This window comes from Lycium barbarum, chromosome 5, assembly GCF_019175385.1.
Source record: "Lycium barbarum isolate Lr01 chromosome 5, ASM1917538v2, whole genome shotgun sequence".
NCBI classification, from domain to species: domain Eukaryota; kingdom Viridiplantae; phylum Streptophyta; class Magnoliopsida; order Solanales; family Solanaceae; genus Lycium; species Lycium barbarum.
Genome location: NC_083341.1, coordinates 122,674,838 through 122,690,823, shown reverse-complemented (window position 1 = coordinate 122,690,823; position 15,986 = coordinate 122,674,838). Strand labels below are relative to the sequence as shown.

General features: G+C 33.4%; 1 protein-coding gene and 1 pseudogene across 1 annotated transcript; both read left to right on the top strand.

Annotated features, from left to right (window-relative positions):
* Positions 1 to 356: 356 nt before the first annotated feature.
* Positions 357 to 4,276, top strand: LOC132641339 (polygalacturonase-1 non-catalytic subunit beta-like). The gene is made up of 2 exons (XM_060358287.1): positions 357 to 535; positions 2,200 to 4,276. The coding sequence occupies exons 1-2, from the start codon at positions 467 to 469 to the stop codon at positions 4,033 to 4,035; spliced, it is 1,905 nt and encodes a 634-aa protein (XP_060214270.1). The 5' UTR covers positions 357 to 466; the 3' UTR covers positions 4,036 to 4,276.
* A 7,882-nt stretch (positions 4,277 to 12,158) lies between these two features.
* LOC132642676 (tetraspanin-7-like) lies at positions 12,159 to 14,866 on the top strand (annotated as a pseudogene).
* The last annotated feature ends 1,120 nt before the right edge of the window (positions 14,867 to 15,986 follow it).

Genomic DNA, 15,986 nt, shown 5'->3' with positions numbered 1-15,986 from the left:
AAATGTATATAATATAATAAAATATCATTTGAATCTTGTGATTATAAACTTGACATGTAGGATATTTGAATTATCAACTTACTAAATATAAAAAGAGGCGGACATAACCAAAATAAGACAAATTTTAACAACAATTGAGAAATTAAGGGGAAAAATAAGAGGAAAAGAAAAAAAAATGGAGACTCACTAAGGAGAATCGCATTAATTATGTTGGATCCCGTGCATCGCACGAGCATAGTTTGCTAGTATATATATATATATATATATATAGTACTAGAAAATACGGATAAATTGTGTTTAAAACTTCAAGAGGGCAAGATCAGAACTAACCCCACACTCCATAATCTTACTCTACTTTCTACTATACTCTACTTTCTACTATAGTAGAACCTTCTACTATAAATGGTGTGCCTCCATCCAAACCTCCCCACCAACATTCTACTCCTCTCTGTTTCACACTAAAGAAATGCACACCAAAACCCTTCTTCCTTCCTGCATCTTACTTGCTCTTTTGTTCTCACTGCCATCTTTGAATGTAAGTAACAATCTTTAATTCCTTATGCTCATTTGTTTCAGTTTCTTGAAGTAATCTTGATTTTTTTTTTCTTAATTTAAGCCATAAACCTTAGGTATTTAACTTTGGTTATGGGGTTTGGCTTAACCCTTACTATGTCTATATAACGTAAAAGTTATACACGAGAGAGGGGACATGGACCTAACCTCTCAAAAAGGTTTGATAAGTCAATCTTCGCAAAAAAGGGAGTGATATAACTATACAATATCTCTTCCCTTACATTAAAATAGAGTTCAACTAACAAAAAAAAAAAAAAAAATCCTGTCATATCTTCTTCTTATACTGAGAAATTGCCATCTATCTAGTTGAAATGGTCCCTTCGCCTGTTTTGGGGATTTGTTAAAAGAGGTGTAGAAGGTACTATTTCCGCTTAACGATGCCAATATAGCCAAGTAATCTGCCACGTGATTAGTTTCCCTAAAGCAATAAAAATCTGTACATCATCATTTTTAACCATCCTAGCAATGTCCCTGATGATTCTTTTTAACTTGAGGTTGTTAGTGTCACCATTTTTAAAGTCCATTTGGATGTCATGATATTTGGTGAAGCCATTTTGACTGCACCATCGCCTTCTGTTCACCAAACCTGCATGCAATCCCAGTTCTTCAATATCTCTCAACATATGCATATTGGAACTATTTGTAAAATCAACTTATGAATGCTATTGAGAGGCTTGATCACTCCCCATTGCCTTAAAAAAACTTTGATAGGCAGTATGTTCTGCCTAATGCCTAAGGGATCTCCAAAGCTGGCCCAAATCCTTCTCGGTATATCACCATCTATAAAAACATGGTGCATTGTTTCAATACTTGGATTAGTGCAGCAAACGCATCTTGAAACCATGTTGTTTTCAAATTTTGCAATTTCCTAATCAAAAGGAAGTTTCCTTTTGTGCAATCTCCAAGCTTAAAAAAAGATATTTTTGAAGGCTAAGATCATTGTCAACCTGGTTGGAGTTTCTGATGCAACGCCAAGCAGATTTATTTGAAAACTGGCCATCATGAGTCAAATTCCAGATTGCATAGTCCTCCATATATCATGTCCTATCTCAATACAATCTGCTCTGGCATAATACGACTTAGTTTCTCCAAATTTCACCTTCCTTCAATAATATAATCCTTCACCATAACCTTCTTAATTACTTCTGGTAGCTTCTAGAATCAGATTTGCAAATGGACCTTTTCCCAACCAATTATCCCACTAGAAACTTTATTCACCATTATTGATCCTCCAAAACATATTGGATTCAACATCGTCCCTTACTTTAACTAGATGTTTTCAAGCTTGATTTGTCATAAGGATTGCAACTTTGTCTACTTATGGGGGTTTCAATGAGTAATCTTGATTTGTCATAAAGATTGTCACTTGATGTAACCCCATGGGGTGTCAATGAAGTAACACTACAAAAAATAGAATCAGTCACGAACTTTGTTGTGATCCATCCCTAAATTACTCGTAGATAACAAAACAACTAAATAATCCGTTACTGAAGAGGATTTGTGACAAATTTTGTTGTTTAGCTACAAAATTTGTCTGTCGCTAATTCCTGCTTTGAAGTAGTGATAATCTTGATTTTGTCATAAAGATTCTAACGTAGTGTTACTCATGTGGTATGGTTAATAAAGGTTGTTGTAGCTGGAAATGGAGATAAATCTGGTGAATCTGGGAACCCATTTACACCAAAAGGCTATCTAATCAGGTACTGGAAGAAACATGTCACAAATAACTTGCCAAAGCCATGGTTCCTTCTCAACAAGGCATCTCCATTGAATGCTGCACAGTATGTAACTTACACAAAGCTTGTTGCAGATCAAAATGCACTCACCACACAGCTTCAATCCTTTTGCTCTTCTGCAAATCTGATGTGTGCACCCGATTTGTCACCAAGTCTTGAAAAACACAGTGGAGATGTTCACTTTACTTCTTATAGTGACAAAAACTTCACCAATTATGGCACCAAAGTATTTGGTGTTGGATTTAACTCCTTCAAGAACTATTCTGATGGAGATAATATCCCCGTAAATTCCTTCAGGCGTTACGGTAGAGATTCCCCACATGATCAAAAATTTGCCAATTATGCCCCTGATGGAAATGTTATTGACCAAAGTTTCAACACCTATAGCACAAATACTCCAGGGGGTAGTGGGGAATTTAAAAATTATGGCCCAAATACCAATGTTCCCAATATTAAGTTCACTTCCTATGCGGACCAAGGAACTGGAAGTGACCAAAAATTCACAACTTACTCACAACAAGCAAATGCTGGTGACCAATCTTTCAAAAGCTATGGCAAAAATGGTAATGGGGATGACAGTACATTCACCAGTTATGGAACTGACACAAATGTTTTAGGTTCAACATTTACAAACTATGGTCAAAATGCTAATGGGGGTGACCAAAATTTCACATCTTATGGTACTAATGGTAATGATCCTCAGAACAATTTCAAGAACTATGGTGTTGGTGGTAATGGTCCAAGTGAGACTTTTGCCAACTACAGAGATCAATCAAATGTTGGTGATGACAAGTTCAGTAATTATGTCAAGGATGCAAATGCTGGTGAAGCAGATTTTACCAATTATGGCCAATCTTTCAATGAAGGTACTGATGTATTTACTACCTATGGCAAAGGGGCTAATGACCCACATGTTAATTTCAAGACTTATGGGGTTAACAACACCTTCAAAGATTATGTCAAAGATACTGCCACTTTTTCTAATTACCAAAACAAAAGTTCACAAGTTTTGGCTTCGTTGACCGAGGTCAACGGTGGCAAAAAGGTGAATAACAGGTGGGTTGAACCTGGAAAGTTTTTCAGGGAGAAGATGTTGAAGAGTGGTACAGTTATGCCTATGCCAGATATAAAGGATAAGATGCCTAAAAGGTCCTTTCTGCCCCGGGTTATTGCTGCGAAATTACCGTTTTCGACCTCAAAGATTGGTGAGCTGAAGAAAATCTTCCACGCCGCCAATGATTCTCAGGTGGCAAAGATGATCGGCGATGCATTGGCGGAGTGTGAAAGAGCACCGAGTGCTGGTGAGACGAAACGGTGTGTTAACTCAGCTGAAGATATGATTGATTTCGCAACTTCAGTGTTGGGCCGAAATGTCGTCGTCAGGACAACTGAGAATACAAAAGGGTCAAAGGGAAATATCATGATAGGATCGGTCAAAGGAATCAATGGTGGAAAAGTTACCAAATCAGTGTCTTGTCATCAGAGCTTGTTTCCATACTTGGTTTATTATTGTCATTCAGTTCCTAAAGTTCGGGTCTACGAGGCGGATATCTTGGACCCGAATACAAAGGCTAAGATCAACCGTGGTGTTGCCATTTGCCACGTGGATACTTCTATGTGGGGACCCAGTCACGGAGCCTTCGTTGCACTCGGGTCAGGACCCGGGAAAATTGAGGTTTGTCACTGGATATTTGAAAATGATATGACTTGGGCAATTGCTGATTGATAAATAAAGGATTTGAATGAATATGAACCGGGTGTGTTGCCAGAAGAATACAAAGGTAACACCGGTTTGACAGTTCATTAAGTTTGAATGGCTGTCTATTTATATTTGTTATGTAATCATTCTATGGTTGTCTCTCTATATTTGGGCAAAGTAATGTACTCCCTTAGTTCACTTTTATTTGTTTATGAGGGATTTTGCACTTTTTTAAAAAAATAATAAATAAAGTGCGTTTTTATCACAATATGCGTTTGCTGTTATTCCAAAATTGTTTAACATGATCAAGACCTAAAATTGTTATTCCAATTATAAATTATTACATGCCACTTAGAGGTATTATTGTATAAAATTAAACATAGAAATATTTGATTGCTTTTGTATAGCGAGATGCATATGCAATAAATAGGAAAATGTTTTGGTTTGATTGGGGGAAAATATTTTCCTATTTTCTCTTGTTTGGTTGCGCTAAAATATTAGGAAGTTTTTTTTTTTTTTTTAAACTTTGTTTTCTTGAAATTGGTGGAATATGACTTCCCTAGCTGGCCAAAGATAAATAGCCCAATCCAACCATAAATAATCCAATCCGTTCGGCTCATTGGCATGAAACAAAGTGTCAACTACGGTTCCCACACCTTGCTTGCTTGTTACCGCGGTCCAATCCTCAGCACCAGCTCTATCTTTGCCTTTGGTTAACTCTTTAGCTTGCATGAAAACCCCAACATCATTCGCGACTATTCTCGACACCACATATAAGTGGGGCAAAATTTAAGAACAATGCGTTTCGATACTATAGTCGATATGCATGCAATATTCTGAAGAATTTTAAATTTTTATATACAAGATGATCAGAATGTTATGACCTTGATGATTGTTAAAAGGTCTATTTTTAGTACCTTCCTTCCAATGAAAAGAGGCGGAGCAACCATTCGAAGCTTGTGGGTTCGAGATTCTAATTCGTTTAAGTTACTGGGTTCTAGATTAACAACTTATACATATTTAATGAATTTTTCAAGATAAATACAGAGTTTAGACCAAAGTTACTGGATTCGACCGGACCCCCGATTACTATACTAACTCCGCCCCTGCCAATGAATCAGTTCCTTATGGAAAAAACCAGCCTTGATGATTGACCATTACCTACAAAAAGAAATAAATAAAGCAGAAAAGAGAAGGAAATAAAAATAGAAAAAATGGCCACTACTTCATTAGTGCAAAAGAAACAAAGCATGCTATCAGTGGCGTACGCAGAATTTTTCATAAGCAGTGTCACCATGTAAAAGAGTGAACAACTGAATAAATCACTATAATGATATCATATTATAAAAAGACAATTCAAATCATATTAATAAAACATAGGTAAAGAAATAATAAAACATAGGTAAATTTAAATATCAATATAATGAACACTAAATAATTTCATTGTAGAAATTAGAAAGAAAGTAAATTATTGTCATGAAAAAAATGCAAGCACTTAAAAAAATATTATGGTGAAGAAAGTGCTAACCTGGTGTGGCAATCGAAAATTCGGGATACTTGACCAATTTGATATAGAATTAGAGTAGGAAACGGCTAAGTTATTTTACTGGTTTTAGGATTATATTTACTGGTTTTAGGACCCACTGCCGTTTTGTTCCATTTATATTTTAGTTGTTTTATTGATTTAGAATTTAAATTATAGTATAAGCAGATAAAATGAGGCCAGGCGGGTTTGAACCCGCGATCTTGTCTTCAAAATGTTGCTCGTTACCAACAGACCAACGCAACCTTTGTGCTGAAGTAGTGTCACATTATTCTTTTTATCTTTTACTTTTGTTCCATTTATTTTATATATATATATAGTAAAAAAAATCGACGAAGCAGTATCACGTGACACCCCTCGGACCAATATAAATTCGCCCCTGCATGCTATCCTTTATTCGTTAATTCCTACATCATGGTCATTTACCAAACCTCACGTAAAATTCAACTTCCAATTAACTAGGATTCGCGGATCACGATCATGATATATTACGTATTTAACGCATTTGCATGACACAAGCTAGTATGGCAACGTATTTAAATTATTTTGATCTCACTATCAACATAACCTTTTTCCTTCCTTTTTTTGTTTCCATCATTACATGTGCTTTTGCTAATATAATGGAGCAATGGATATGATATAAGCGTCTTAAGCATGGAAAAAGAGGTGGAGGAACTATCAAGATCAAACTCCATAGGCTCCAACCAATAGATAAAAAGGAATTAGGGTCCTATGTACGATCATTTTGAGATGTTTCTTATTAATTATAACATGCCACTTAGAAATATTATTATATATATACAAACATAGAAATATGCTATTCCTCTTGTATAGCAACTTGTATCAAAAACGACGAAAAGGAAAAATAAAGAAAGTGGAAAATGCTAAACGGAAAGGAGATTATAAAGAAATAGCCATGGGGAACTTTCAAAGCGGGAGAGAAATATATGTAAATGCGTTTACAGATAGTTTGGATGGTTCCATATCATTTCATAAGGTATCGTATCGTATTATATTATTTTGATAAATATAATGTTTAGATAGATTTGTCGTTATACAACGTGATACGTCGACAATTTGAAAAATAGACTTACAATATTATAAAGAAAAGTAGAGTATACTTTTAAAGTTAAAGGACAAACAGATTAATAATTAACAAGCAAAGATATTATAAAGAAAAGTAGAATAGGGGATAGAGTAACGGTAGGATAAAATAAGATTATTAATTAAAATATAAGCAAAGGCAAAATGAGAGGTAAAAAAGTAAAGGTAACGACATGATCACACCAAATTGTCTTACAGAAGATGGGACGTTTCATCGTTACATAATTAAAAATTTAACAATACGATACAATAAAATTTAAGTAACAATCAAGACAACATTGTATTTTAAAAAAACAATACTCCCTCCGTCCCAAAAAGATTGTCTTCCTTTCCTTTTTAGTTTGTCCCAAAAAGATTGACACATTTCTATATTTAGAAACAATTTAACTTTATGAGATGATTTACAGCCACACAAATATCTAAGACTTGTTTTGGACCACACATTTCAAAAGTCTTCCTTTATTTCTTAAACTTTGTGTCTAGTCAAACTAAGACAATCTTTTTGGGACAGAGGAAGTACCATACAATACAATAGGCACTAATAGAAACAAAGGTTTTTCCCACCGACATTCAGTGAAAAATTTGTGTTATAAAACATGATTTTTTCCACCACATTCCCACCGTACCAGCTCACAGGGAAAACGCATGGTGGAAACAGGTTACCATTGAAACGTTAGGAAACTTTTTAATCTTTTCATGTGAAAACACTACTAGTATTTAGATTTTTTCCACTGACATTCAGTAGGAATAGTCACGAAACATTTTCCAGTGGAAAAATAGTGATTTTTTAAGTAGCTAGGTAACGATCATCCAACAAGCTAGAGAGAGTGTGTGGGTAGGAGGGGGGGTGGCGCTGGATATTGTGATTTGTGCGAGGAAGGGAGGCGTGAAAAATCGGGTGTCTACCGCCCCTTTTTTTAATATGAAAAATGATTCCCTAACCCGCTGGAAATATATTTTCCAGAAAAATAAGTTCCTTTAAAAAATATTTTCTCACTTTTAGTGCAACCAAGTTGAGAAAAATCAGAAAACATTTTTCTTCATACCAAACGTCCCTCGTGTAAAAGTGAAAATTATTAGGCGTCGAATAACGTATATACAACGTCATGACGCTAGAAATGCAAGTTTATTTTAATTCCATCTCACATTTAACGACCTTTTACTTTTTCTTAGTTTCCATCATTCCATTTGCTTTTATTGATAATAGTCGAGAAACGAATATGATAAGCTTGTTTACTATTTAATCATGGAATAATAAAGGTGGAGCAAAGCCACTATCAACATATATCGTCCTCTATAGTAGGATCTAACTAAAATATAGTAGTATTAAGTTTGAAGGATCGTAAGATCATTTATTGATGTGTATAACAAACAATATGAAAGAAGAAATATACAAAATTGCTTTTGTCTTTAACGGAAAGGAAAATGAAAGAAAGACTAATTAAGAAAGCGGAGAAACGCTAAAAAGAAAATGAAAGCAAGAAAGCAACAAACATCAGACTGTTTTCTTTCCCAAAAATAAAAATAATAATTATCCATTTCATTTTGAACGAGCTAAGTATATTCACTATATTTATTTGATGATATTTTATTCCATTTGGAGCTAGTGTCCAGAACTCCAGATATGTGTGGTTATCCATCAGCATGATGAATATTTTATCATTTGCTTCTGTAATTATGATGAGGATCCTATATATAAAAATAAAAATAAGTATTTATTTCTTTTGGGACCTTTTTACAAATAATAGGCTGAATTCATTGTTTACTTTTCCTAGCCGATGTACATAAATTATATATTCCTAATTATATATGGTTATACTGATACATATATTACACATAAATTATACATATATTTTATATCCGCACACTATAAAATATATTTAGGTTCTGCTCATTGCATGTGAAGCCACTTCATGAAATTGATAGCTTTCCAAGAATGGAGAAAAGATTCTATGGAGTAGAGTATATAATCAATCATCTCACAAGCAAAACTTTTTTTACGTGACAAAAATAGTTGTCTTTGACAGTACTGATCATATTTACTAAGTGTCAGGGACAAATATATATACATGTATAATCTAGCTTGTACAAAGCCTAAGTTAGGTACAATATTTAATTTACAAAACATAGGTGAAAAGGGATAGGAGTCTTAGATAGATTAGTTTTATTCACTCTTTTTTTGGCTTAAAAGTATTGAAAAATGAAGTTTTGACATTTTGTTCATATATATACAAGATTATGATAAAATTATGAGATTAACTCCTAGAAATTAAATCAATCTAACTCTAGACATGATAAATGAGTTTGTTGAGCCATAAGCCTTATTTAATTTGATGCCTACAGATTGTAATTAGTTCGAACGTCTACTTTTAGTACTTTCCTTTCAATTCCCATTAGCTTTGGTTAGTAATTGATCATTAGTGCAAAATAACTTATCCAATTTGCTTTCGAAATATCATGATTCACCAGAAATGCCGCTGACATCAAACAATAAAGATGCTTTTAGCATAATCATTCCGGTATAATGGTCATTATACAAATCTCGTGTAAAAGTAAACTCCTAAAGAATACAACAAGAACAACCAGGTTTCAATCCGATTCCGAGCAGAAAAATTGACCATATTTTTGTTAGTCGTCGACCTAGCTATTACAACCACGAAGAGTTGATAGTCGTGAATTATCAAAATCACTAATTACAAGAGGCGGAGGTAAAATAGAAGGTACGGGCGGTTCACAGAACCCAATAACTAGTTTTAGTCCAAATCTTATATTCAGTTTTAAAAAGTTACGTAATATGTACAAATTAATTTAAAATCCAATAACTCCATAGAATTAAAATTCATAACCATTAACGTTAAATCCCCAATTCGTCTCTGTTTAACACATTTGCATGAAACTAGAAATGCAAAGGTATTTTTGTTCCATCCCCCTTCAACTACTTGATCTTTTCTTTTTAATTTTCATCATTACATTTTACATGTGCTTAAAAAAATCATTACATGTGCTTTTGTTGAAAATAATCGAGCAAATGATATGATAAGACTTCCTTTTAGCCATGGAAAACAAAAAGAGGAGCCACTATCAACATCGATCTCAATAGGCTTAACCAAAATGATAACAAGGAAGCGTCCCCACGATCACTTACATATGTTTGTAATTATAGGGTGCCACTTGGAGATTCATTTTGTCTTTGTTTTCATCTGGTGTTCAGTATTTATATTGGGGCCCGAAAAAATTTGTATTCGCACCAGAAAATCCCATATTAAACGGTAAACTACTCGCTATAGGGACAAATTTACTATACAAATTGTGGTGCACATGTATCATGGTCTCTCCGTCAAACCAGATATTTTATGTACATATTTTCTAGAATTTACCTAATGTTATTTGCTTGCACTAATGGCCCTAAAAAATTGAATGGTGCACTTGGTTGAAAGTTAACCTTTTTATTCAAAGGAACTGGGATCAATTCCCGCTAAGCTCTTCTGACTCTCTAATAAAGGTGATTCCATATTCAGGACTCGATCATCCAAAACTCTTATTAAGGATCAAGGAATATTTACAAGCATAATTTTATTCGTCATTTGAAGCTATATTATAAAAAAAAAAAAAAAAAAATAATAACATAAGGGAATAAGAATTTTTTGTCTTCTAACGAAAAGAAACGGAAGAAGCCAAGAAAGTGCGGAAATGCTATATATATATTTCCTTTTCATCTGGACTTAATTAACGAGAAAATACAAAGCATTCACAAAATTATTTTCCCTCTTTGCATTCCGTTTTTGCTATTTCTTCTCTTTCCACGTGAAATGGCCGATTTCATGTAATTGTTAGCTTTCCAAGAATGGCACTCAGATTCCCACAAAAAAAAAAAAAAAAAAGACTATCAATAAGATCACATCCACAATCTTATTATATGCAAAAAAAAAAAAGTGAGCGTATTTAACAGTCTTTCCATATAATCACATAATTATATTTGATAATATCGAAATGGATGAGATTCCTCTGTTCTTAATCAAATTTTGGATTCAGGTTCTAAAATTGAAAAAAAAAATCTTGATAGGGTGATAAGCAATGTTTCCACCTTCAAGGCACAATGCGTTACGAATATAAATTAGTCGAGATAGTAACTCTCCATATCATATAATCATACAAAAAACATAATAGTATTTACATAATTGCATCTTAATTAGAATATTTGTCCACGTATGCGGTCGCACAGTAGCGTTCTGTCCAGAATTGAATTTCTTTTTAGTTACATTAGGAACAGAGGAGGAAGATTTATATACAGAAGATGCTAAAGAAAATTCCTTACGACCAATGGGTGGAGGGAAAAGGGGAATCGGGGGCGCTTCAAAATTTAAAAATTTGAAGGGTTTGGTCTTTTATTTCTTATTATAGTTGAATTTATTAAATTATGAGTTTAAAACTTAAATAAGCATATTTTAGTAATTCTTTACATCTATAAAACAACCTATTTAAAATGTTGAGTTTGATTGTACTCATTATTCAAACACTGCATCCGTCACTTAGAATAGTTTGATGCGTTAAGCTCAAACTCTAAACTCAAAAGTAAAAAGGGTCAGGTCACATAGGTTTATTATACGCAATCGTATAATACATTTTGTAAGAGGATATGTATATTTTCATAATTTGAACTCGTAATTTTCTGGCTACAAAATAATAACTTTCATCGTTATGCCATAACCTAACGTGAAAAACATGGCCATTACTTTTGAAAAAATTGAAGGACAAATGCATGGACCAGAAAGCTTGTCCGCGTGCGTCTATTTATTCGTTTGTTATCTTTTTCACCTTTAATACCTTTATACTCCTAAGTCCTAATGAATTAAACGTTTTTGTGATTTCATGTAAAAGGTCCATCTTTTAATCATAGAAAAAAAGAATTTGACTGATCTCTCTTTTTAAAACTGTAACTGTAGCCACATTATGATGATAGAGCACTAGGATTTGCTTTATGCAGGTCGATGATGAATGGGAATATAAGTTGCTTTACAAGAGTATTTTCAATTTTTAATAGATTAGGAGATGACCCAATAATTTCTATAGATGATTAAAGTTTTAGGCTATTGTCTGTATTTACTTTTATGAGATGCAAAGCATTTGTCCATTCAAATTAATTTGTACATGATTTTTTCTAATCCATATATTAAGAGGCTGAAATTTATCTAGTGTACATGATTTTTATACCATCCTAATCATTACAGGACAAGTGTCTTGACATATTTCATTCTCACCTTAATTTCTGAGTTAAACATGGTAAATTTAGTGAAAACACCGGGTACAAATAACTTTTTACTATGTGGCCATTCACTTCACAATGTCAACGTATAACTAAACCACCATAGTTGGTAAATCAAAACTAATTTTTTAAAGGTACCTGTTTGTGCTATTGCGTCTTTGAACCTAGACCACAAATGAAAAACAGAAAGAAAAGGAGGTTATTATCAATTTCAAGAATTGATGAGGAATTACTGCAAAGCACCTTAACCACGTAAAGCAAACAGAAATTATCCCAAAATGAAAAAGTGTAGTAAATCTGATATTAATTCTTTATCAAGATGGATATTGGACAAAATGGCTACATTATTATGCTCATCCTCAATTTATGTGGAATTATCATATCAATTCCCATAATAATTATCCCCCTCGTAACAGTTAACGAATTTTGCCGTGAGACCTCATTGTCAATGTTTTTAGTTGCTGGAATAATGATATTAACATGGTCATTGGCAGGTTTTATCAGTTCATTATGTTGTTGGAGAATTGGTTTTCAAGAATTTATTTATATGAGGTCACAAGTTTTTATACTTTTATAGTAGTTCTATTGGGAACAATGGCATGGTGGCAATCTAGAACAGATTCTCGTATGTACACTTATTATAATTGGGAAGCTTTCAAGAATTGTATGGTTGAGAAACAAATTTGTCAGAGAAATTTAGGACATGGATTGGAGATATTTTCTCCATTTGCTTCACATTCCCTTCAGGTATTTTTTTTTTTTTTTTTTTTTTTTTTTTTGTTTCTTTTACAGGCATTTACACCTGTGCGATATCTTCTATTTGATCATCTTGGAATGAAATTCTTTTTGGTAGGAAGCTTTATTTTCCTTCTTTTTTTTTTTTTTTTTTGGGTACAATTTTACTCCCTTAATGTGTTATTCAGCGTGAATAAAATTAATCAAATATGTGGGTTATGAATCTCGAATGGTTAAACAAACAAAGTTATGCATAGAATCAATCACGTATATGAGTAGTCATAGAGGAAAGGCAAAAAATTGAAAATAGATAGCAACTAGAGGTGGCTAATGGTCGTGTAGCAATAAATTGAAATTGGTTTAAGATGGGCCAAGTTAATAGACGAGTCATAATTCAACTGGCCCATATCGAGTTTACTTGAGCAAATATGAATTTTTTTTTTTGCGCGAATTGTCCTTCTTTTGGGGTGGTCATTAATTTTTTGCCCTTAAATTGGTTGTCTTTAATTTTTGCACTTCACCTAATACCTTGAAGTTCTGAATTCAAACCCTAACTCAGTAAAAAAAAAAAAGAATTTCGCAAGACAGAGGTTTAAATTCGCAAAGTAGAATTTTGAAGACAAAATTCTGTCTTAAGGCAAAATTTTGCAGACAAACTATGCCCGATGGGGCAGAGTTTATAGGCAACCTTTGTCTAGTGATTTTTTTTTTTTTAATCTTCGCCTGAAGAGGAGTTCGAACCCGAAATCCTAAGATTTTAGGCGAAGGATAAAAGTTAAATATTTTTATTTTAATGGGCAAAAATTAAAGATCACCCCAAAATAAGGACATTACTGCGAATTGCCCGATTTGAATTGTGTCGAAGTGGTCCAAGAATGGGTAAAACCCAATAAAGCATGAGCCAACCTCTCCTTTGTTTCTGTTGACATATGTACATTGCAATGACATAAATGTCAATCTCAAAAATAACATAATACCCAAGTTCTTCAAATCAATGAAATTCCCAATCTCAAATTTGATTTTGTAGCCTGGGATTTAGATTGGATTTTAACTCATCAAGTTACATTTTTCTTAATCTATTTTAACCGATAAATTTGATGAATCGTTTCAAGTTCAACCTGATGAATCAAATTAGTAACTGATTCACAATCCAACTCGTTGAATTTAAATTTGGATGGATTTAGCTGATTACAAATGAATGACTTCATTTTGCCACCTATAATAGCAACCATGTACCTAAGGTCCTAAATAATAAGTATCTAGGGTGTATATATAGTTGCACGCCATTTTATTCTACTATTATGATATTTTACACAAGGCACCTTCCGTCAATTTGAAATCTTATTCTCCACTGACTTTTGTCCACCATATATATGTTATAATTTGTCATTGAATTGTTAGCAATTAACATAATAAATCTCTTGATCGAATTTTTTTATTATAGGATGCTTGTTGCAAGTGTCCCAAGACATGTGATGGTAATAAAAGTGCATCTGAAAAAGAGAACACAAACTCACATGACCCTTTCACTTGGATGGAAGTATATGATGGTCTCCCAGCCAGTAATGACAATCAACAAAAAAAGTCTAATGAAACTCATGAAGATTGTAGTAAATGGAGTAGTGATACCAATCAGCTTTGTTTCGAGTGCTATGCATGCAAAAAAGGCTATTTGGACAAACAAGATCAGAATTGGGTTACTGCATTGTCAATTTGTGTTGTTAACAGTGTTGTGCTTCTTTCATTTTCTTGTTACTTTTATAGTAAGAATTTTGAGGAAGCTGGCAGGGGAAATACAAAAAACAGCAAAGTCCATCCTGCTGATGTATAGGGTGCATGTAACAACCTATAGAGATGTTACATGTGTATCATATATGTAAGTTTGTGTTAAAGATAATTTCTAGTTTCTTCCTTGGAGAACACGTAATTAACCCCGTAGTTGTACCTATTTTTCAAGAAGACACTAGTACTTTGCAGGGGCCCATTATCGAGCCTTAGGGGTCGTTTGGTGCATGGTATAGGCTGGAATATTCCAACATTAATTTTTTGTACCATGTTTGATAAGAGGTATAAATTTATCTAAAATGAAGATTTATCCTAAGGGTGGGATATCCCACCTTATCCCACTTATCCTGAGATTATTTTATTCCATCTCCCAGATGAGATAAAATAATCCCAGGAAGTGGGATAAATTAGTCCCGGGAATATAATCCCGGGATAATTTTGACTACCTACCAAACGACCACTTATAGTTATCTGAAGTGGTATAAATACCGCATCTTGTGATTGCGTGGCGTGGGAGTGATCTTAGCTTCCAGGCTGCCCGTGACAATGTCCCAATCAGTGGAGTATAATTTTGGGGAAATTTCAATAATATACAATTCAGTTTAAGAAATTATATTCATGCAGTCATATTTTGAATTTACATCAGCATAGCCACTTATTCATGGTATACAACATTATACTGAAATATACAACTTTATACACCTACTGTAGACAATGTATCAACCTTGTATAAAAGTGTATAATAATGTATAAGAAGTGTTTATACACACTTTTACACTAGTTTACAATATTATACAAACATATACAAGAGGTGTTTATACATAAAAAGAGTTTATACATAATAAATAAGAGGTGTTTATACACATTTTTACATTGTTATACAAAATTATATATAAAAAAAAAAATTCAACTACTTAAAGAATCACAATGCACAATTTTCTCAAAGGAGACGCAAATTCAAACAGTGTAGGCGGAAGCTTTTTTCCTGGGCCTTCACTAAGCAAATCCAAAGAGAAAGTAACATCACAAATCAATAGTAGCAAAAGATTTTTTGCACTAGAATGAATTGACTTTGCGGCGCACTATCCCTAAACCCTGCCACCGTCTCCGCCCTTTCTCCACGGCAGCAGCAGCGGCGGTCGGAGAACTTGACACTACCGGTATAACAATGAAAGGGCTAACTCGGGTAAAAAATAAACATGAGCTAAATGCATAATTATTTTGCCCTAGTGTAAAAATCCCTATAAATTTTTTCATTTACAACATATTATTAAAATAAGAATAAAATGGCTGGAAGAAAGTGTTATTGAGACTCACCTGCTAAAATTCACCTACTAGAAAGAAAAAATACTCGCACACATTATACCGACAATATAATTTTTTTTACATTATCAGTATAGTTTAACTTGTTGTAGCAAATAACCTGCCTTATTATTTTAGGTTACAAGTCCCACTTTGTTGTAGATTTCTCAAATGGCCATTGAGCTTGTAGAAAAGTCCACTAAAGTAATTTTTGAATTTTTTTAGACAATAAGGTCATCAAACTAT

Bases quoted from the DNA above. Each gene is read 5' to 3' on its own strand.
- LOC132641339 (XM_060358287.1), top strand. From the start codon at position 467: ATGCACACCAAAACCCTTCTTCCTTCCTGCATCTTACTTGCTCTTTTG. The intron at 536-2,199 runs GTAAGTAACAAT...TGGTTAATAAAG, and splicing joins TCTCACTGCCATCTTTGAAT to GTTGTTGTAGCTGGAAATGG.